The sequence below is a fragment of the Eptesicus fuscus genome, chromosome 1 (assembly GCF_027574615.1).
Source record: "Eptesicus fuscus isolate TK198812 chromosome 1, DD_ASM_mEF_20220401, whole genome shotgun sequence".
Classification (NCBI taxonomy): Eukaryota; Metazoa; Chordata; class Mammalia; order Chiroptera; family Vespertilionidae; genus Eptesicus; species Eptesicus fuscus.
Window position 1 is genome coordinate 134,161,713 of NC_072473.1, and position 22,386 is coordinate 134,184,098.

Genomic DNA, 22,386 nt, shown 5'->3' on the forward strand with positions numbered 1-22,386 from the left:
GCCTGGGCGAGTCTATTTTGAAGAAGTGGCATTAGAAGAAGTTTAAGTTGCCGAAACCAGTTTGGCTCCGTGGATAGAGCATCAGTCTGCGAACTGAAAGGTCCCCAGTTCCGGTCAAGGGCATGTGCCTTGGTTGCGGGCACATCCCCGGTGGGGGGTGTGCAGGAGGCAGCTGATTGATGTTTTTCTCTCATCGATGTTTCTGACTCTCTCTCCCTCTCCCTTCCTCTCTGTAAAAAAATCAATAAAATACATTTTTTAAAAAAGAAGAAGTTTAAGTTTAAAAAATTTGGCTCTCAAAAGAAATTTCAATTGTTGTACTGTTGATATTTGGCTCTGTGACTAATGAGTTTGCCGACCACTGAGCCAGGCAGAAGGAGGACTGCGGGGTACAAATACGCATCACGCTGATTGGTCTCACTTCCGATCCATGACCACAGACCTCAAGTGAAGCCATGTGCTGCCAGTCTTGCTGTATTTCCCGAGCCCGGTGCTTCTCAGAGTATGGCTCCCAGACCAGTGGCATCAGCGTCACTCAGGAGCTTGTTAAAAACGCGCGTTCTTGACATCATCCCAGACCTGATGAATCAGGGCCGGCGGGGGCGGGGCCAGCAAGGCTGAGGGATGCTGATGGTATCGTTTGAGGGCAACCGCCTTAGTCAGCTCACGCTCCTATTCTTTGAAAATCCTTTTCACACCTTCGCTCTCCTCACACGGCCAGCAGCCGCCTGCCCTTTCCCACTCCCACTTGATGATCACTTCTTATTTCGAAGTAAATGGAAAGTAGAAGTGCTCAGAAGGGAACTTCCTCATCTTCTACATCCACATCTGTCTGCATCCGCAGGTGCCCCTGCACCCAGCCCACTTGTGCATTATGTATTCCCTCTCTACGAATCTTTCCCATCAGCACACAGATGTCTCTGTTTAAAAACAAAAGCCTGGCCGGTGTGGCTCAGTGGTTGAGCGTCGACCTATGAACCTGGAGGTCACTGTTTGATTCCTGGTCAGGGCAGGTGCCCAGGGTTGTGGGCTCGATCCCCAGTGTGGGGTGTGCAGGAGGCAGCCGATCCATGATTCTCTCTCATCATTGATGTTTCTCTCTCAAACTCTCTGAAATCCATAAAAATATATATTTTAAAAAAATAAAAACAAAATTCCATGCTAGCTGGGGTCAGTGGGGAAATAGGGGACATATGTAATACTTTCAACAATAAATATTTTTTAAAAACCTCCCTGAAAATCTCTAGATACCAATAGCCACCCATGAGAAAGGAGAGGTTGGGAATGAGGAGAGGGGATAAAAGCTAAACCTCTCTGAATGGTATTTGCTTACAGTTTTCACTTGGAACTATGCACATCTATACTAATAAAAGGGTAATATGCTAATTAGACCGGGTCAACCAGCCATCTTCTGGACATCTGACTTCCTTCCGGACAAAGCCATGGTGGTGGGGGCCAAGGCAGAGGCAGTTAGGGACGAGATCAGGCCGGCAGGGGAGGGCAGTTGGGGGAGAGATCAGGCTGGCAGGGAAGGGCAGTTAGGGGCGATCAGAAATGCAGAGGGGTTAGGGGCAATCAGGCAGGCAGGCAGGTGAACAGTTAGGAGCCAGCAGTCCCAGATTGTGAGAGGGATGTCCGACTGTTGGTTTAGAACCTAAGATGGGGCTGAGGAGGGGTTTTAAGGGCAACAGCTGTTGGACATCCCCCAAGGGGTCCCTGATTGGAGAGGGTGCAGGCTGGGCTGAGGAACCCCCACCCCCCCATGCATGAATTTCATGCACCGGGCCACTAGTGTTTTACGTAATTAAAATACCAAATTAGGTCAACATCTAATTGAAACAAATTGAGCTCACCATGTAACAAATTGAAAGCATAACCACAGGAATTCTTTTGAGTGACTTGAAAATAGGGTAGGGTTGTTTCTACATCATTTTAGGCTCACAGAAAAATTCTAAGGCTGGTACAAAGAATTGCAGACTCTTTTCACTCGGGTCACCCGTATGTTAACATTTTCCCACTTTTCTTTTATCTTTCCCAGTCTCTCACTCTCATGTAGCTCTATCTACCTCTTTATATATTTCCTCAAAATAAGACATTCTCTTAATAGGTACAGGAAAATGATCAAAGTCATGGACTTTCTATTGAAAGACTACTCTGATATAATCGATAGGTCTTTTTCCAGTTTCTTCTCTAGAGACAGGCCGAGTGTCTCCTTTCCCACTTCTGGTTTCTCACCCCCCTTTCCCACAGAGAGAGGGGTCGGGGCAGGGGAGAAGGTGGGCCTAGCAAGGGCAGGGCATTCCCTAGGCGCCAGGCTCAGTTGCAGTCCTTTGATCTGACTCTTCTTACTTAGGGGTGACATGAATCAAGAAGAGAAAGAGGATGGTGGGAGGGTGGACAAAGAAAGGCCATCAGTACCCCCTAAAGCACAAGGTGTAAAAGCTATTTTTTTCCTTAAACAAATGGAGACTGTCACTCAAAGGAAGAGAACATTGTATGAAAAAGGCAAAAAAATATGTATCTTTCTTAAGCATCTGTGCTTCCTGAGTAATGCCCTTTTTTAAATTTATTTTTTTATATGTTTTTATTGATTTCAGAGAGGAAGGGAGAGGAAGAGAGAGAAAAACAGCAATGATGAGAGAGAATCATGGATCGGCTGCCTCCTACACACCCCACACTGCGGATCAAACCCACAACCCGGGCCTGTGCCCTTGACCAGAATTGAACCCTGACTTCCTACCTAGTTCATGGGTTGACGCTTAACCACTGAGAGTTAATTTATTTTTAATTGTAGTTGATATACAATATTATATTAGTTTCAAGTGCACAGCACAGTGATTAGAATCTTAAGTAATTCTTAGCACCATACCCTAATCTTGGAAGCAGATAATCCCTGGAAAATATTAGATAGAACAGGTAAGTCTTTGGAGAAGTCAGCTAGAAGTGAGAATAAGACAGATAATTCAAGTACCCAAAATAATTCCAGAAGTTTCTAATGTATTACTTTATTGTCGTGTTACTCGGTTTTGTGTAAATTGAATTGTACTTGTTCATGTTAAATTAATCCTCATCTCTGGTGTGTTTGTTTGTCTGTTTTTCTTTCAGCCCCACTGTGTTCTCCTCGCCTCAAAGGAAAACTCGGCACCTGTTAAACTTGGGGGCTTCGGGGTAGCTATTCAATTAGGAGAGTCCGGACTTGTAGCTGGAGGTAAGAACACTTTTCAAAAATATTCTTCGAAACCCGGTCACTTTTAGGCTGATGTAAAACTTTCAAACTAAATATTAGCCTCTCTTCAATGTTTTTATACCCCATTGCACTCTATCCCACCGACCCCCAAAAGTGCCATTGTATAGTTTTGAATTTAATAACTCTGTAGTCATAACTAGAATTTTAGTCCCTTATGAATAGGTTGTCTTTTTTTAAATATTTTTATTGATTTCAGAGAGGAAGGGAAAGGGAGAGAGAGAGAAACATCCATAATGAGAGAATCATAGATCTGCTGCCTCCTGCATGCCCCACACTGGGGATGGAGCCTGCAACCCGGACCTGTGCCCTGACTGGGAATCGAACTGTGACCTCCTGGTTCATGGGTCGACGTTCAACCACTGAGCCACACCAGCCGGGTTAGACTTTTTATTCTTTGTAACCCTAGCACTAACAGAGAAGAGACCCTACATACAGAGATTAAAACAATGTTGGAAGAAGTTGATATTTGAGGCAACGTGACTTTTAAGGTTGAACTGAGTAGACGAAGTGAAACAAAGAATGTATGGGTTATGTACTTTCAGGCATACACCGATGGCTAATTTTTCATTTCGTGCTGTTCAACTCGAGCCCTCATCTGTGTATTTGGGAAGAGCAAGCAGATGCGAATGCCGACTAATTTTATTATTAGCCAAAGCAAAACATAACTAGAAAATTCCCAGGCCAGAAAACGACGAAAAGCTAAAATAGAGACTGACTTCACCAGTGTACAGAGGTGGATGCTAATTACAGGTTCCAGTATTTGGGTTTCTGTTTATTCCTTTCCATGGCTCCAGCTCAGGATGCCATCCTGTTTTTAGTTCTGTTCCTTCGTTTTGCAGATTGCTTAGATCTCCGTTCTATAAGCTGTCCTTCTCCTAGTCACTTCCTTCTACTCTCTATCTCTCAATACGGCCAGCCTTCCCAAAGAGGAAACATGGCAAATAGCAACAGCACCGTTTTGTTGTTGTTGTTGTTGTTGTTGTTGTTGTTGTTGTTGGTAATCCTCACCCGAGGGTATTTTTCCATTATTTTTAGAGAGAGAGGAAGAGAGAAGGAGAGAGAGAGAAACAGCGATGTGAGGGAGACACATCAATTGGTTGCCTCCTGCACGCACCCCAACCAGGGCCAGGGAACCTGCAACCAGGGTACGTGTCCTTGACCGGAATCGAACCCAGGACCCTTCAGTCTGCTGGCCAGCACTCTTACCCCCTGAGCCAAACTAGGACAACAGCACCTTTTTAAACCTGTCATCTTTCAAGAATGTTTATAGTAAATTCAAATACCTGACCAATGATAAATATCAAAATAATAATGTTGCACAAGATACTTTATTTCATTTCTTTTTTATTTTATTCGTTGATTTTTAGGGAGAGAGTAACATCCATTTGTTGTTCCATCCATTCATGCATTCATTGGTTGATTTTTTTTCATAAGTTTTGTTTTAAGTATGTTTTTATTGCTTTTAGAGAGAGAGAGAAACAGAGCGACAGAGAGAGAGAGAGAGAGCTTTATGAGAGAGAGAAACATCGATTGGCTGCCTCCCGCACGCACCCTAACTGGGCATCAAACCCACAATCTGGGCATGTGCCCTGACTGGGAATGGAACCGGCCACCTGTCAGTGCACAGGACACTGTTCAGCCCACTGAGCCACAGCGACCTGAGCCTTCGGCTGGTTCTTGCAGGTGCCCTGAGCGGGGACCGAGCCTGCAAGCTTGGTATGTCGGGACAGTGCTGTCACCAGCTGAGCTCCCCGGGCGACATCTCATTCACTGTCACTAAAACATCAGCGCAGCAGCAGCACAGACCACTTCTGCCCATGAGCCAGGAGTCATCACTGTAGTCCTTAACTCATCGATTTACCACATTGTCCTCTAAAGAGACAGGCATTTTCTCCTGCATTTTCTCCTGTATCTGTCCCATACAGTGAAAGCCATTTACATGTATGGGTCACGGTTCGATTCTGGGTCAGGGCACAGGCCCGGGTTGCAGGCTCCATCCCCAGTGGGGGGCGTGCAGGAGGCAGCCGATCCCTGATTCCCTCTCATCATGGATATTTCTCTCTCTCTCCCTCTCCCTTCCTCTCTAAAAGCAATAAACATATATTTTAAAAATCGTACTAAAAATGAAACAGACTGTTCTAACTGGTTTGGCTCAGTGGATAGAGCGTCGGCCTGCGGACTCAAGGGTCCCAGGTTCGATCCCGGTCAAGGGCATGTACCTTGGTTGTGGGCACATCCCCAGCAGCGGATTCGCAGGAGGCAGTTTCTCATTGATGTTTCTAGCTCTCTATCCCTCTCCCTTCCTCTCTGTAAGAAATCAATTAAAAATATATATATTTTTTTAAAGAAACAGATACTCTCAGTGAGGCTGGCATACCTTGCGCCTCTGCGCCCCTGGTTGGGTCGCCTTTTGCCACTTTATCTGTTAACTTGCTGATGTTGACCTGAGCTAGCAATCCTCTCGTCTCAACAGCAGGCTGAAGTTCACCATCCCGTTAGGTAACTTACTCCTCCTCTGCCATATTGCCGTGTTGCATTGATGCCGAAATTTGTAACCAGGTCAGAGACTAAGCTTTGGGAGGGTCCAGGGCAGTCATGCTGTCCCTCCCTTATGCCCACGGCACCTCCTGCGGTTGTCGGAGACCTAGGCACCTAGGAAATCGTTATGAAATGAAAGGTACTGGTTGCTAATTAGTTTCCAGTGCATAACAGCTTTTATGCAGCCAATTAGAAGCTGAAGCTGGACTGAGCAGAGAGAAAAGAAACAAAGACCCAAACAGAACAAAAGAGGTCCATCCGATACCAAACCTGGGAACGCACAGTGGCCTCCCAAGACTGAACAAATTCACCCCCTGAAACTCCTGAGAGGTTTCCTGTTCTCTAGCCCTGCCTGCATTGACACCCACAATGACGACTCTGCGGCACCAAGAAAAGCTTAAATTGCCCTGGCTGGTGTGGCTCAGTGGATAGAGCATCGGCCTGCGGACTGAAGGGTCCCAGGTTCGATTCTGGTCAAGGGCACATGCCCAGGTTGTGGGCTTGGTCCCCAGTGAGGGGCGTGCAGGAGGCAGCCGATCCATGATTCCTTCTCATCGTTGATGTTTCTAGCTCTCTCTTTCTCTCTGAAATCAGTAAAAATATTTTTTTAAAAAAAGAAAAGGTTAAATTATGCGCAGCAACTTGTGTGAGAGGAGCCAGGAAATGGGAGGAAGGTAACAAGGTGTGGGTGCGTGAAGATCCCCGTCCCACAATATTGCAGGGGTAGCTGTTCACAGCCATTCCTTCTGTGGGCTTCTGGGTAATAAGGTCATTGTATTATCAGAAAATATGACATTTAAATATTTAAATGGTTATCTGATGTGGATCACATACAGTGACATTTCACTTGGTTTGGTGACTGGCTTCCTGTTCTTAGAATTTTGTGGTCAAAATCATAAAATCAAGTGACCACAAAGCAGAAAAAGTTAGGAGAGGGCAAACAAGGAGTTCCGTGACGTCTGTGTATGTTAAAGGTTAACTCCAGTCCTTTTACATGCTACCGATCTGCACAAAGTCCAAAGCATCGTTCTTATATGTTCTTCCTACCAGTCATGCCTTCTATCATCTACAAGCAAATTCTTGAACCAAAATACATGCATCTTCCCCAAGATGCACTCTAATTCCTCCACATCGGGGTAGACTTCCATGCAGATAAGCAGAGAGAGCCGCTCCCCCCGGGTGCCTGGGGTTGTCCACGGTGGCTCCGCCTAATCCCTAAGCGAGGCCCCCACTTTGAGTTGTGGGGGGAATGTAGGAGGTGAGTTGCATTTCCCAGCACCACGCAGATGGGCAGCAGGTACCCTGATCTCTCGCCCTGCACTTCCCTCCTCACGCCAGCGCCTGTCCAGGAGAGCCAAGTGACTCTCCAGCGGCCCCGCCCTGTCCAGGCTGTCACCAAGGTCGGCAGCTTAGGGCTCAGCACTTCAGCTTCTTTGTGTTACTTGAGGGAGCAAACTGGGGCCAGACGGGAACAAAATATTTCCTTCTAACCGTAGTTTTCACTGAGCTACTGTACATCTTCAATGGAAATAGCTTCACTCTCTGGACCCTGAACTTAATCACCTTGATTATGGGGGAGGGAGGAGCGCCATAATGGTCTGCAGCCAGGAGCTTCCCAGCACACAGACTGGGAGTGGCTCTGGCAGTCTCCGGCCCGGCTGACTTTGACAGTCACTACCAGGGCTTTATGATACACTAGACACCCGGTGCACGAGATTCGTGCAAGAATGGGCCTTCCTTCCCCTGGCTGCTGGCACTGCCTTCGCTCGGCTGGAGCCGCCTTTTTGCTCTGGCCCGGAGCCGCCTTTTCGCCTTCCCACGCTGCCCAGAAGCCCGGAGTGGCTAGGGCGGTGCGGAATGCCCCCAGCTGCTCGGCGCCTGCATATGCAAATTAACCCGTCATCTTTGTTGGGTTAATTTGCATACTCACTACTGATTGGCTGGTGGGTGTTGTGAAGGTACAGTCAATTTGCATCTTACTCTTTTATTAGTGTAGGTTCTCAGCTGCATTAGAAGATCTCTAAGGTCTTTTGTTTTGTTTTTTTAATCCTCACCAGAGGATATTTTTCCATTGGTTTTTAGAGGGAGTGGAAGTGGCGGGGGGAGACCGGGCCAGGGATCGAACCTGCACCTGAGGCACATGCCCTTGTCTGGAATCAAATCCAGGACCCTTTGGTCCACAGGCTGATGCTCTAGCCACTGACTTTTTAACCCTGATTCACAGTTCTGAGCTCTAGATAAAGTATTATGCAATGTTCAAAGTAAAAATGATCTTGGACTCCATATGATGAGAGAGAGAGAGAGAGAGAGAGAGAGAGAGAGAGAGAGAGAGAGAGGAGGGAGAGAGAAGGAGGGGGGACTGGGCCTGCTCCCTCCCACAGTAACTTCCCTCCAGGTACAAGCCTGTCAATCTCCAGTAGAAGAAACTTTTTGTTCCAATTGTTATTGTTCGATTCTTTTTCATTTTCAGATGGGGGGCGGGGAGTTTGCTTTGTGTAAATATTTTTCCTTGATGTCGTTGCTGTTGCTTTCAATGTAGGACGCGTCGGGACACCTCATTTTATGGCCCCAGAAGTTGTCAAAAGAGAGCCTTATGGAAAGCCCGTGGACGTGTGGGGCTGCGGCGTGATCCTCTTCATCCTGCTAAGCGGCTGTTTGCCTTTTTACGGAACCAAGGAGAGGTTGTTCGAAGGCATCATCAAAGGCAAATACAAGGTGCTGTGCGGTGAATGCTGGCTTTTGCCATGGAGATGCAGTGATTCTGGAAATGTGTTTTGAAGTCACTGTCTGTCTTTGGATGACTTGATTGTCATGTCGACCCCAAGTCGGAGAAACATGCACATTTTGGGGGCGGATGTGGATGGGAAACCACATGTACACGCCACAGGCTTCTGGCTAGTGAAGTATTGCTTTCATTATTCAAGAAGTGCAGAGTCATTACTGATGTTGTAAGGGGTGATGGACTGAGAGGCTGCATATGGGAACCATGGAGGAGTGTGTCCGGGTACCAGACCCAGGCAGCTCATGTTGGGAAAGTTCTTTTTCTTCCCATTCTTACTAAAACCTGTACTTTCTACTCAACAGAACCGCTCTTTCATTTTCAGCCATTCCTGGCAACACAAAACCAAACACACAGGTTTCCCTAACACTACACTCCAAAACTGGGAGGTCCCTAAAGTGTTCTGTTCAATTCTTTTTTATCTTTATTGTTGAAAGTATTACATATGTCCCCCTTTTCCACCATTGACCCCTTCTAGCCCCCGCCCCCACCCCAGGCCCTCACCACCCTATTATCTGTGTCCATGGGTTATGCATGTGTGTGTGTGTGTGTGTGTGTGTGTGTGTCTGCATACAAGTTCTTTGATTGACCTCTTCCCACCCACCCACCCTCCCCCCGCCTTCCCTCTGACAGTCCGAATTCTGTTCTGTGCTTCTATACCTCTGGATCTATTTTGTTGTTCAGTTCTGTAGTAATGTTAGAATTGTATATTGGACTTGGAAAAAGGTAAAGAAAAGGGGGAAGAAAAAAGAAAAGAAAAGAAAGGCAAAGTAGTTTCAGAGGTACAGCCTTATTCCTTGAAGCCAAAACCGAAGCTTGTGGAGTTAAGAAGGTGAGACTAGTTTATACTTTTTAAATTTTTTTTGGCCTCTGCACCGTCAGCTTATAAAGGCATGCGGGCTTGTCTTTATTTTATTTGGATTAAGATATATGCTACTGAGGAAGACAAATATCACGTGATCTCACTTATTTGTGGAATCTAATAATCAAAATGAATTGACCAGCAAAATAAGACTCGAAGCTGGGAGGCATGGGACAGACTGACTTAACCTCAATGTGGGGTTGGGGGGACTAGAACAGAAATCAAAGAACTTCTATGCATAGCCCATGGACATAGCCAATGGGATAGTGAAGATCTGGGGGGGGGGGTGCTAGGAGGAGGGGGTATAAAAGGGGGGAATGGGAGATGTCTGTAATACTATCAACAATAAAAATATATACACTGAGTGGCCAGATGATGATGATCTCTGAACGCATAATAATCTGGCCACTCCGTGTATATCCTATAGAATAAAAGGCTAATATGCAAATTGTCCCCTCGACCAGGAGTTCGACCAGCAGGCAGGCAGGCCAACTCCCATGTCCCCTCCCCCTGGCCAGGCTGGCCAGGACCCCACCCATGCACGAATTCATGCACTGGGCCTCTAATACACACACACACACACACACACACACACACTGAGTGGCCAGATTATTGTGCGTTCAGAGATCATCGTCATCTGGCCACTCAGGGTAGATTTAAAAAGTAAAAAGAAGATATGTGCCAAAACTCTGTTAACAGAGAGAAAGGTGTTAAGTCTAGGGTTTTCTGCTTCTCTGTGAGGCAGTTGGCCACTCGGGAATAAAATCCTGTCCAGGTACCTCAGTGTCTCAGGAAACCGCTTATAAGGAACCATCCCCCCCTCCCCCCGATCCCTGGCAGTTGAGTGGCTGTCAGACAGCTTTCTGGGTGAACTCTGCCAAGTGAACTAGCACTACACTAACATACGAAAAGCAGCACAATTAGTAATGCATCAGCAGCAGCATGATACCAGCCACAAGGCCCCTAGCGCGTGCGCATGCATAGCGCTGACTGTGTGCCCTGAACTCTTCTAAGCACTTCCACTTGACTCATCCTCACAGTGGTGGGTGACACAGGTGCCATCCAGTGAGATCGCCCACTTGCCTGGAGAGTTACAAATATCTATACTAATAAAAGGGTAATATGCTAATTAGCCTGGGAGACCTTCCAGGAGACCTTCCGGACATTCTTCTGGACAAAGCCATGGTGGCGGGGCCGAGGTAGAGGTGGTTAGAGGCCAAGAGGGGAGGGCAATTGTGGGTGATCAGGCCAGGATGGGATGGCAGTTGTGGGTGATCAGGCTGGTGGGGTGCAGGGCTGTTGGGGGTAAGCAGACCAGCAGGAGGGCCAGTTGGGGGCAAGCAGGCCATCAGTGGGGGTCAGTTGAAGGTGATCAGGACAGTGGGGGGGTGTCAGTTTGGAGTGAGCAGGCCAGCAGGGGGGCAGTGGGGGTGAGCAGGCCAGTGGGGAGGCAAAGTGGGGGCAAGCAGGCCAGCAGGGGGGGGGCAGTTGGTGGTGAGCAGGCCAGCAGGGGAGGCAGTTGGGGGTGAGCACACTGGCACGGGGTGCATTTGGGGATGATCAGGCTGGCGGGGGGGCATTTGGGGGTGAGCAGGCCAGCGGCAGAGGGCAGTTGGGGGCGAGCAGGCCGGCAGGCAGAGTGGTTAGGGGCAATTAGGTAGGCAGGTGAGTGGTTAGGAACCAGCAGTCCCAGATTGCAAGAGGGATGTCCGACTGCTGGTTTAGGCCCAATCCCTGTAAACCAGCAGTAGGACATCCTTTGAGGGGTCCCAGATTGGAGAGGGTGCAGGCCAGGCTGAGGAACACACACACACCGCCCCCGCCATGCACGAATTTCGTGCACTGGGCCACTAGTTTGCTAATAATAAAGCCCTTCCTTTGTGTCTGTTCAGTCGCTAACTTCCTTGTTTCCAAGGCAATGTGCTTCATTCCAGCAGCTTCTGGTATTCGATTGTATCTATATTTAAAGCATTTAATAGTATTTGTGTTTCTTTGTAAGAAACTGGAACCATTCACACATGTACAGAAGTTACATGATTTTAAAAGTCCCTGTTCTCACCTTCGTAGTAAGTCAGATGGATGGTGGCATCATTCCTGTACCTGCAGGCTTGAAGCTTTTTGAGGTTAATAACGCATCTACGCCTTCACTTGACCAACCTCACCTCTTGCATCTATCCCTGACTTTTCTTACAAAAGCCGCAGGTTGTCAGCAGCTCAGTGTGAAGTAGAGCTTCATCGCTACCATCAGTGATGAGCCTCGTGCGTTGTTTTTGTTTTTTTTTTTTAAGTAGACTGTGCTATGATCTGTCAGCACTATGTCCACACTTTTTATTATGGAAAATTTCAAACAAACAAAAGCGATGGAGAGAACAGTCTGATGAAACCCAGATCCAATGCTTATCAACATACAGCCCGTCCTATTTTGTCCGTATTCCACACCCTACTAGATTATTTTGAAGCAGATCTCAAAAATATCATTTTATCACCCTGGTGGTTCTTAACAGAACTGTTATCAAAATCCTGACCTCTACGGGTATTTTCAAGAAATTGTTATGATATCTCTCAAATGTAGTACATTTATGTTATCATAGTTTATAAAGTACTGGTACTACTGTTCTTAAGTTATTTTAATTTAACTTGTTATTCTCATTTGCTAGCTTACTTGATTTTTTAAGTAGATGTGAGAAAATACTGTTTAACTGGATTATAGGCTAACATTTAATTTCAATTAACTTTTTTTTCAATTACAGTTGACATTCAATTTTTTTCAATGTTATTTCATACTAGTAGCCCTGCACACGAATCTGTGCACCAGTAGCTCGCTGCCGCCCTCCAGTAGCTCTCCGTCTGCTGCCCCGCCCCCCCCATAGCTTGCTGCCCTGCCCCCTCCTGTATCTCTCCACTGCCCGCTTGTAGCTCGCTGCCCCACCCTCCTGCTCATCCGTGATCCGATTGTTATGCTTCATGGCGTAACGACCATTTGCATATTACATCTTTATTATATAAAATTAGCTGCAGGTGTATAGCGTAGCGATCAGTTATATAATTTATGAAGTGATTCCCCCTGGCTATTGGTAACTACCAATTTTTGTTTCTTAATCTCTTCACCTTTTTCACCCAGCACCCCAACCTCCCGCTCCTCTGGCAGCCCTCAGTGTATTCTCTGTATCTATGAGTCTGTTCAATTAACTTCTTTATAAAGGACAAAAATATATTTCCCAAATGCAGAAGGCGCAATATCATCTTATATCATTGTTACAGGTGGCCAGTTAGTATCTTACACAGCAGAAGTCTAAACTGCCTTTAAGTGACTATTTTTAAAAAGAAAAAATTAATTAATTAATTAATTAATTAATTAATAAGTGACTGTTTTATAGCCTTTTTTGTCCCCCCTCATATACTCAACCCCCCACATTAATTTCAGCTCCTCTGCGGAGCCAAAGTTAGAAGAAACGCCAGACTGGGCTCCCTCATAAAGAGGACGGGGAAGTACACTTCTCAACCGCCTGCTCCAGAAATCTTACCAGCTCGCTCAGAGGGTTTCTCAAACCCTCTCCCAAGGACCAGGCGTTCAGACTGAAGGAGCACAGCAGCTCCTGAAACTCCCTCTATGGGGGTGGGGAGCCTTTTACTGCCAAGGGCCGTTTGGATATTTACAACATCGTTCATGGGCCATACAAATTGATCGACTTAAAAACTAGCCTGGCCCTAGCTGGTTTGGCTCAGTGGGTAGAGCATCGGCCTGCAGACTGAAGGGTCCCGGGTTCGATTCCGGACAAGGGCACATGCCCAAGTTGCGGGCTCAATCCCCGGGGGGTAAGGGGGGCGGGTCATGCAGGAGGCAGCCCATCAATGATTCTCATCATTGATGTTCCTATCTCTCGCTCCCTTCCTCTCTGAAATCAATAAAAATATATATTTTTTTAAATTAGCCTGCTATATTTGGTCAAACATTTAATTAATTTATCCCTAATGCCTTGGTAGGGCCAGACCAAATGATTTCAGAGGTTTAAATAAAATTTAAATGTAAAAAATAACATTTTTCGTTTTGAAATTTTCTTTTAGTCCTTCCTAGGTCAAAGTATTCGAGTCTCTTTAGCTGAGGTAGAAATTGGAATCGTAAACATTCTCTTTTCAGTTATTAAAAATATAACATGTAGCCCTAACCGGTTTGGCTCAGTGGATAGAGCATCGGCCTGAGGACTGATGGATCCCAGGTTCGATTCCGGTCAAGGGCATGTACCTTGGTTGTGGGCACATCCCCAGTGGGGGGTGTACAGGAGGCAACTGATCGATGTTTCTCTCTCATCAATGTTTCTAACTCTCTCTCCCTCTCCCTTCCTTCTCTGTAAAAAATCAATAAAATATATTAAAATATATATATGACATGTAATAACAAGAACATACGCAGGGAATATTTACTGAGGCAAAATCTCATATAATGAGCCACAAGAAAAGCTGTACATTTGTCTTCCTCCTGAGAAAACAAGCCTTTCGAATTAGATTTCTATTGTTTGCTCTGAGAAGGTCACGGTCATGGCCACGGGAAAGGAATATTAAGTGACAGTGGATGTGGCCTTCTCACTGGGATTCACTGTCCTGTCCCGTCCTCCTCCCCAGATGAACCCAAGGCAGTGGAGCCACATCTCGGAAAGTGCCAAAGACCTCGTGCGCCGCATGCTGATGCTGGACCCCGCCGAGCGGATCACTGTCTACGAGGCCCTGAATCACCCCTGGCTGAAGGTACGCGAGCCCACGGTGGCCTCGTGGCCTTGGTGGGGACACTCCCAGCGACAGCAGTGCCTGCTCTCGAAGGTGGCCCTCCCCACTTGGTCACTTTTCTGAGCATCATTCAGGACAGTCTTGTTCATCTGCTTTGCTGTCCCTGCACATCCTCTGTACAAACATCCAAGTTGAGCCCGGCTGGCGTGCTCCCTGGTTGAGTGGCAACCTATGAACCAGGAGGTCAGGGTTCGATTCCCAGTCAGACCTGGGTGGCAGGTCCGATCTCCAGTAGGGGGCATGCAGGAGGCAGCCGATCCATGGTTCTCTCTCATCATTGATGTTTCTCTCTCTCTCCCTCTCCCTTCCTCGGGTGAGGATTAAGAAAAAAACAACAAAAAAAAGAACGTTTTCACTTTCTTAAAATTTTAATGGGCTGCCATAAAAGAATGCTCTCCTGCTGGACAAAGTCAAAAAGCACGCTCATCCATCGGGGACTGGAGGGGAAAGTGGAATTAGGTGGCCTTGAAGTTTGTTCTAGTTCGAAGATACTGTGATTTTTAAATCCAAGTATTCCTCACAACTCAGAATGCGGGATCAGTGATGAAGTTAATTTTCAAATGCTCATTTTAACCGACAAGATCATGTCCAAGGTAACTTCAGACCTTAATCACCATGTGCTTAGTTATTTTAGCCATATATCTGAAAATTATATGACTTGTTATTTCAGCCCTTTATTGTTGCTGAAAATAAAGTATTACTTTTCTCTTCGTTTTGATCTTCATACGCCTCATTTGAGAATGTTTATCAGAATCATGGAATAAAATCTCCTGTCTCCTACAATTCAGTCTGGTTCACATTAAGAATTTGGACTTTATCGTTTGTTTTAGGTTAAGCTTCTTCACTTTTTTAAACAGTTATGGATGATCATTGTCCTTCTTGTTTTTATAGGAGAGAGATCGTTATGCCTACAAGATTCATCTTCCGGAAACAGTAGAACAGCTGAGGAAATTCAATGCAAGGAGGAAACTAAAGGTAAATTAAAGAAATCGTCAAAACGCCACACATTCCCGGCCAGCGTGGCTCAGGGGTTGAGCATCCATCTACCTATGAACCAGGTCCCGGAGGTCAGGGTTTGATTCCTGGTCAGGGCACAGGCCCGAGTTGTGGGCTTGATCCCCAGTGTGGGGCGTGCGGGAGGCAGCTGATCCATGATTCTCTCTCATCATTGATATTTCTATCTCTCTCCCCCTCTCCCTCCTCTCTGAAATAAAAAAAATATATGTGTATTTTAAAAGCCAGACATGCACTTGATGATCATGTTTGTATTCTGTTCCGGGGCCCATGAATATACCCTAGTGCTGACCATTGTTTTTCTAGCTAAATTCTCAGTTCCAAAAATTACCACCATTTCAATAAGATTTTAATTTTTTAAATCATGTACGGTAATCCCTAAGTGTGAATCTAAACACTAAGTTCTATTAAATGAAGAAAAGTCATATTTTAAATTTGTATGATTTTTCAAATTCATAGCAGAGATACAATTCCTTTAAAAATAGTAACTGACTTATTATCCATTATTATGGAAGGTGAAGCCAGGCCACATTCTCTCAAACTGGCTCTTTTCTCTTTGTTTTACAAGTTCTTGGCAAAAATGATTATTAAGCTGGTACCGAAGAAGTTTCCCAAGACTTGCATTTCTTTGCTGTGATAAACCTGAAGCAGTGTGGCCTGCGAAAGAAAAACATCCTATTATCCAAAGTGAATTTTGGTCAGCTTTTTTTTTTTTTTTTTGTTTTTTGTTTTGTTTTTGTTTTAATCCTCACCCGAGGATATTTTTCCATGATTTTTAGAGAGAGTGGAAAGGAGGGAGCAAGGGGGGAGAGAGAGAGAGAGAGAGAGAGAGAGATATTTCGCTGTGAGAGAGACACATCAATTGGTTGCCTGCCACGTGCTCCCTCACCAGGGCGGGGGATCAATCCTGCAATCCAGGTATGTGCCCTTGACCAAGAATCAAACCCGCCGAAACCGGTTTGGCTCAGTGGATAGAGAGTCAGCCTGCGGACTCAAGGGTCCCAGGTTCGATTCCGGTCAAGGACATGTACCTTGGTTGCGGGCACATCCCCAGTAGGGAGGTGTGCAGGAGGCAGCTGATCAATGTTTCTAACTCTCTATCCCTCTCTCTTCCTCTCTGTAAAAAAATCAATAAAATATATTTTTTTAAAATAGAATCAAACCCATGCCCCTTTGGTCTGCAGGACTGATGCTCTAACCACTGGACAAGCCAGCTAGGGCTGGTCATCTGTTTTTGAAGTCACTTCTCCCCGCCCCAAGAAACATTACTTATGCTCCGTTCTCACTTCTTCCCTGAAGTCTCCTTAACTGATGCTGGGCCGTTGCCTGTGTGATGTTCTCAGTCTGGACACATCCAGGCCTTTCACCATGTGGCTCAGGTTCGCCCATCCCAAGAAACACGGGCTGCATTCCTCCCCGGGCCACAGACTTGGGCCCGAAATAGCCGACGTAGTGACTAAGAAGTATTTGGCCAGAGCCGAGCTGTCACAGCAGAAAGCAGTCATGTGAACTGACCACATCCCTGTGCGGGGATAGTTCAAGTTTCCTGACCCACCAAACAGCCTTGAATCGGGAACATCAGCAGAGCGAGACTCAGCCCCTTGGGGAAAACAGGCCACACCTGCCCTCCAGGAAGTCCTTCTCCCTCTTCTGCTATCTCCCTGCCTCCCAGAGCCCCCCACACAGCTTCTCCCCAGGGAGCAGCTGCGCGTCCATCCTTCCTCCTGAACACTGATGTCCTCCCGGACACTGATGTTAAGCTTCTCAAGCGGTGGGCAGCAACCCAATCCGTCTGCCTCCCTTGGCGAGGATTAAAAGGGAAGTTCGCAGAAAGCAGGAGAAAGCTGCTTTTGCTCTTAGTCAGAGGAGGAACTTCTATTGTTAGTGGTGAGAAGAGAGGAGTGCAGCATTGTGGGAAAAGGGGGCTATGGAGCGACATCGCCTTAGGTGGCACCGGGCTCTGACACTTACAAGCTGTATAGACTTGAGCTAACTCAGAGGGTTGTTGTAAGGTTTTAATGAATTAAGACATTACAGCAGTTAGCAGAGCACAAAGCAGTCGTAAGTGTTCCGTAGATTTATTTGCTAATCATTATTATTGTTGTTACTGTTTTATTATTATTTTAATGGTAATACCTTTGATCTGGTACTCTATACAATTACCATATTTTCCGGCATATAAGATGACTGGGCGTATAAGATTTTCCTGGGTTAAAAAGTCGTCTTATACGCCGGCAAATACGGTATCTATGAGACCACAACTAATATTTATTTTTATTGCAATACTACTCCTGACTACCGTATTTTCTGGCGTATAAGACGACTTTTTAACCCAGGAAAATCTTATACGCCCAGTCGTCTTATACGCCGGAAAATACGGTAAGCAAGAAAACAAAATAAAAGGCAGCCAGATTGGAAAGAAAGTAAAATTGTCTTTGTTTATAGATGGCATGAGTCTGCATATAGAAAAATCCTAAGGAATCTTCCAAAAACTATTAGAAATAAGTTTAGCAAGGTTACAGGATACCAGATCACTGTATTGCACACTTTAAAATGGTTACTTTTATGTTATGTGAATTTCATAACATCTAAAATCAATTTTGTATGTCATGTGACAAAATATTCTTTTTAAAAAAATGTTTTTATTGATTTTAGAAAGAGGAAGGGAGAGGCATAGAGTAAAAGAAACATGAATTGGCTGCCTCCTACACACCTCCTACTGGGGATCAAGCCCACAACCCGGGCATGTGTCCTGACAGGGAATCAAATCAGTGACCTCTTGGTTCATGGGTTGATGCTCAACCACTGAGCCATACCGGCCGGGCACAAAATATGCTTAAATACTGGCTTTCGCTGTGGCACACTCAAGGGATAGGACACATTCCCATAGTAACAGCTGCTCACTGCACCACTCAGCTCATCTGAGAGACCCCTACTTCCTCCCTCAGCCCCAGGCATGTAGGTGGAGGGCTGTGTGTTTATTGGAAAAGCTCCATGAGTGATTCTGACCCGCCCACCTTATTGGGCACAAACTGTAAGGGTTCTACAAAAATCCATCATATGTCCATGTCGCAATTTAGTGACCCAGTGGGTAGACGTGGAGATTGCTGCCTGTTTTCCATGGCCATAATACCATTGCTCGGGCTGTTTTCCTTAACAAACCTTTGTATAGCTCTGATTACATTCTTAGGGTAAGTACTCTGCTACTGGAATTGTTGGCATCAAAGTGTACACATGTGTTTTAGATTTTTTTAAGTGTTTGTATTTATTTTAGAGAGAGGAGGAGGGAGAGGGGGAAACACCAATGTGAGAGAGAAACATTGATGGGTTGCCTCCATTACGCACCCCAACTGGGGACCGAACCCATAACCTGGGCATGTGCCCTGATCAGGAACCAAACAGGTTACCTTTCAGATAAGGCTCAACCAACTGAGCCACGCCAGCCAGGGCTGTGTTTAAGATTTTTGATCTCTATAAATTACTTGCCCTCCAAGAGGCTTACACCCCAACAGGTGTTTTGGCCAGCAAGTTTATTGTTTTTGCAACCTTTTTCTCATTCAGAAAGTTTTACTCCTTGCCAGAATCCTCCATGCCAGAATATAAAACAGCATTCACTTTGCTGAAATTTCAAGACCATTACTCAGTATTGGTTATAATAGTATCAACACTCTACCATCAGAAGTTGTTCCTTTCCACAGCTGCACTTCCATTTTGGCATTTAACCTCCACAGCACACGACAGGCGACAATAAATCCCTAATGAGAGCATGATGTGGATAAATAGAGAGCACTCACATCATTTTCAGACTGTTTCAAACTAGATTTTTTTCCACATTTATGGAGCCCTGCATGTGATTTGAATTACCATCCTACACTTCTTTTCCTTTTTCTCTATTTTATCATTTTATTTGACATCTGTGAATGATGATGGAAAATTCCTTTTCCCCATTTTTGAAGCGGTGCCCTTTTATTTATTTTCATTTTTAAAAATCCCCGGGAAACAATACTCTAGAAACAATACTTCCTTTAATAAACTGCCCAGACTAGATATGATGAGGATTGCATTTTCTCACAGGGAATATCGGGGTGCCTGGGACAGACTGCCATCCAGATCTAGAAAACCTGTGCCCTGTGTGTCTTAAGGAGGCACCCCTGGCTCTAATCCTGGCTGTCACGTGCTTGAAGGAGTTGCTAAGCAAGATGCGGGGGTGGCAAGGGGGAAGGTCTGTGGGTGTGTGAACTTGACTCCCTAGGGAAGGGGCTCAGGAGTGAGTCTGTTCTAGAAATCGTCCCCTTTGCTTCAAGAATCATTTCTATATTTAGCAAGCAAATCCCCCTGCAGTGAAGTATGTTGAAGAAATTCTGTATAAATAGAAGCAACAGACTGTTTTTGGGTAGGTTTGTTGCAGGCCGTTCAGGCCATGGTGAACTGAATTCATGTGATTGAATGTCGGGGACAAAATCATGTATTCCTTGTATATACAGAAAGTGCGGGAGATGTCTGATCTCTGGTAACTTTCTACAATTTTCTTTTATTGGTTTTACAAATTGCAAAAGTATCATCTGCATGCATCTCTGACTTACCAATGCATTGATCTCTGGGGCTCCTGGAGTGCGTGAACTTGGGCTTACACTAACCACTGAGCAAAACCAGCCAGGGCTAATATTAATAAACTAGAGGCCCGGTGCATGAAAGTTTGCTTAGGAACACTGTTTTCCAGGACTTCATAGAACTGCACCACCCAGTGCAGCAGCCACCAGCTGTGTGTACCTACTTACATTTTAATTTTAATCCTATATAATAAAAGCCTAATATGCTAAGTGTCCGGTCATCCAGTCAACCAATCAAAGCATAATATGCTAATGATATGCTAAGGCCATTCAACTGCTCGCTATGACATGCACTGACCACCAGGGGGCAGACGCTCCAACTGGTAGGTTAGCTTGCTGCTGGGGTCCTGCCGATCGGGACTGAGCGAGATGGGCCAGACACGCCCTGGAGCCCTCCTGTAGTCCCCAGCTAGCCAACCTCCCTCGGCCTGGCCTGCACTGTCTCACAATCTGGGACCCCTCGGGGGTTGTCGGAGAGCCAGTTTCAGCCCGATCCTGCAGGCCAGGCCGAGGGACCCCCACTGGTGCTCGAATTTGTGCACCGGGCCTCTAGTTTATTAATATTAGCCCTGGTCTGTTTTGCTCAGTGGTTAGTGTCAGCCCAAGGATTGAAGGGTCTTAAGTTAGGTTGCAGTCAAGGCCACATACCTCAGTTGCAGGCTTGGTCCCCAGTCCCGGTTGGGGCTCAGGGCTCGTGCAGGAGACAACTGATTGATGTGTCTCTCTCACATCAATGTTTCTCTCGCTCTGTGTCTCTCCTCCTCCCTTCTATTCAGGACCTAATTCTTAAATGTAATCAACCAAAACCCTTGGACTGACTTTCCCGCCTCTTGGTTATCTCTGTTCAGCCTCGCCCTCTCCCAGTTTAAGTACATTACACTATAACTGTGGGTTACCTTGCTACCTGTGTACAAAGCCAGTTATTCTACATCTTACACTGTGTGTCTTGTATTTAGACTTGTTAGAAGGTCCCTGCCCTGTGGCTAGCAAACTTCATGGTTTCTGAGCTCAGTTGGGGGCACCAAAAATGGAGTACGTGTTGGTTTTTTGCTCTTGTCTTCGAGGCAGCCATATATCTGTGTTCAACTCTCTCATTCCTGACTTGCTAACTTGGTTGCCTCCTTAAGTGCATGGAGTAGTTGAACTTAGCAGAAGTCTGAGCTAAGTATTTTCTTGTTTTCACTTCCTTAAATGAAACAGAATCATTTAGCAGCCAGCATTCCATTTGGATGGTCGGCATATGAGCTATAACTATGAACAAGTTAAGAATTTATTATTTGTAGGTGTCTTCTTCTTTGAGTTTAGAATCTGCCTTCTCCTTTTTGGATTAATTTGCTCAGTAGAAAATTGCATCTTTAATATTAGTTGTCTTAACATATTGTGAAGAACTTTCTTAACTCAAATTGATATGTTTTACTCTCAAAACAAACTAAAGTAGACTTACTAAATTAGATAGAAACTTTTTTTAATCAAGGATTTAATAAAGTAGGTAGTTTAAATAACTTTTTGTATAATATCTGAGCTCTTTAATAGAAGGGTTAGCAAACAATGGGGGTTAGCAAACTATGAACTGTGGTCCAAATCTGGCACACCACCTATTTTTACATATAAAGTTTTATTGATACACAGCATGTACATTGATGTATGTATTGTCTATGGCTGCTTTCACACTATAATGGCAGAGTTGAGTAGTTGCAACATAAAACATATGGCCTTCAACCCTAAAATATTTACTCTTTGGCCTTTTACAGAAAAAAAATTGTTGACCCCTGGTATAGTAAAAACCCTTAATTTGGGGAGAGTAGTTAGAGGACCTCAATTCTGTCTACTCTTGGTTCTATCTCAAAGTTGGCAGCAACCTTAACAGGTTGCTAAGCCTCTCTGAACCTCAGTTTCCTCATCTGCCAAAATGAGTTTTTTAGAATTAATCATCTCTAAGCTTAACTCTCAAACTCTAATAAAATTCTATCCTATCTAATAAAAGAGTAATATGCTAATTAGACCGGATAGCCGCATGTCCTTCTAGATGAAGCTGTGGCGGTGGGGGCTGAGGCAGAGGTGGTTAGGGGCAATCAGGCAGGCAGGTGAGCAGTTAGGGTCGATCAGGCAGGCAGGCAAGTGGGTAGGGGTGATCAGCCAGGAAGTCAGAGTAGTTAGGGGCGATCAGGCAGGCAGGCGATTGGGCCTGCGGGAATTGGGCCTAAACCAGCAGTCTGATATCCCCCGAGGGGTCCCAGATTGTGAGAGGGTGCAGGCCAGGCTGAGGGACACCCCCCACCACCACCACCCGAGCATGAATTTCATGCACCAGGCCTGTAGTAAATCTATAAAGAGTCTTGGAACCATTTTTGCTGATTTGCTAATAGCTTTGTGTTGAAAATTCAAACCACACGCAGTCACTAAGTTTAGGAAACTAAATAAACAAAACTAGCCATACGACCGATAAATTAGGAACTTGCTGCTATTGTTTGAAAAGAATTTACCTCTCAGGGCCCTTGTACATGGTGCTTTCTAGATCTTTCCCTTCAGTGTTAAGAAACTAAATTGGACTTCA

General features: G+C 45.5%; 1 protein-coding gene across 7 annotated transcripts in view; it reads left to right on the forward strand.

Moving 5' to 3' along the window:
• CASK (calcium/calmodulin dependent serine protein kinase) overlaps positions 1-22,386 on the forward strand; it is a 291,959-nt gene that overhangs the window by 184,527 nt on the left and 85,046 nt on the right. For all 7 annotated transcript variants that reach the window (XM_054714350.1, XM_054714353.1, XM_054714355.1 and 4 more), the window contains exons 6-9: positions 3,106-3,208; positions 8,325-8,500; positions 14,047-14,169; positions 15,100-15,183. In XM_054714350.1, coding sequence (XP_054570325.1) covers positions 3,106-3,208; positions 8,325-8,500; positions 14,047-14,169; positions 15,100-15,183 — 486 coding nt within the window. The remainder of the gene's footprint in view (positions 1-3,105; positions 3,209-8,324; positions 8,501-14,046; positions 14,170-15,099; positions 15,184-22,386) is intronic.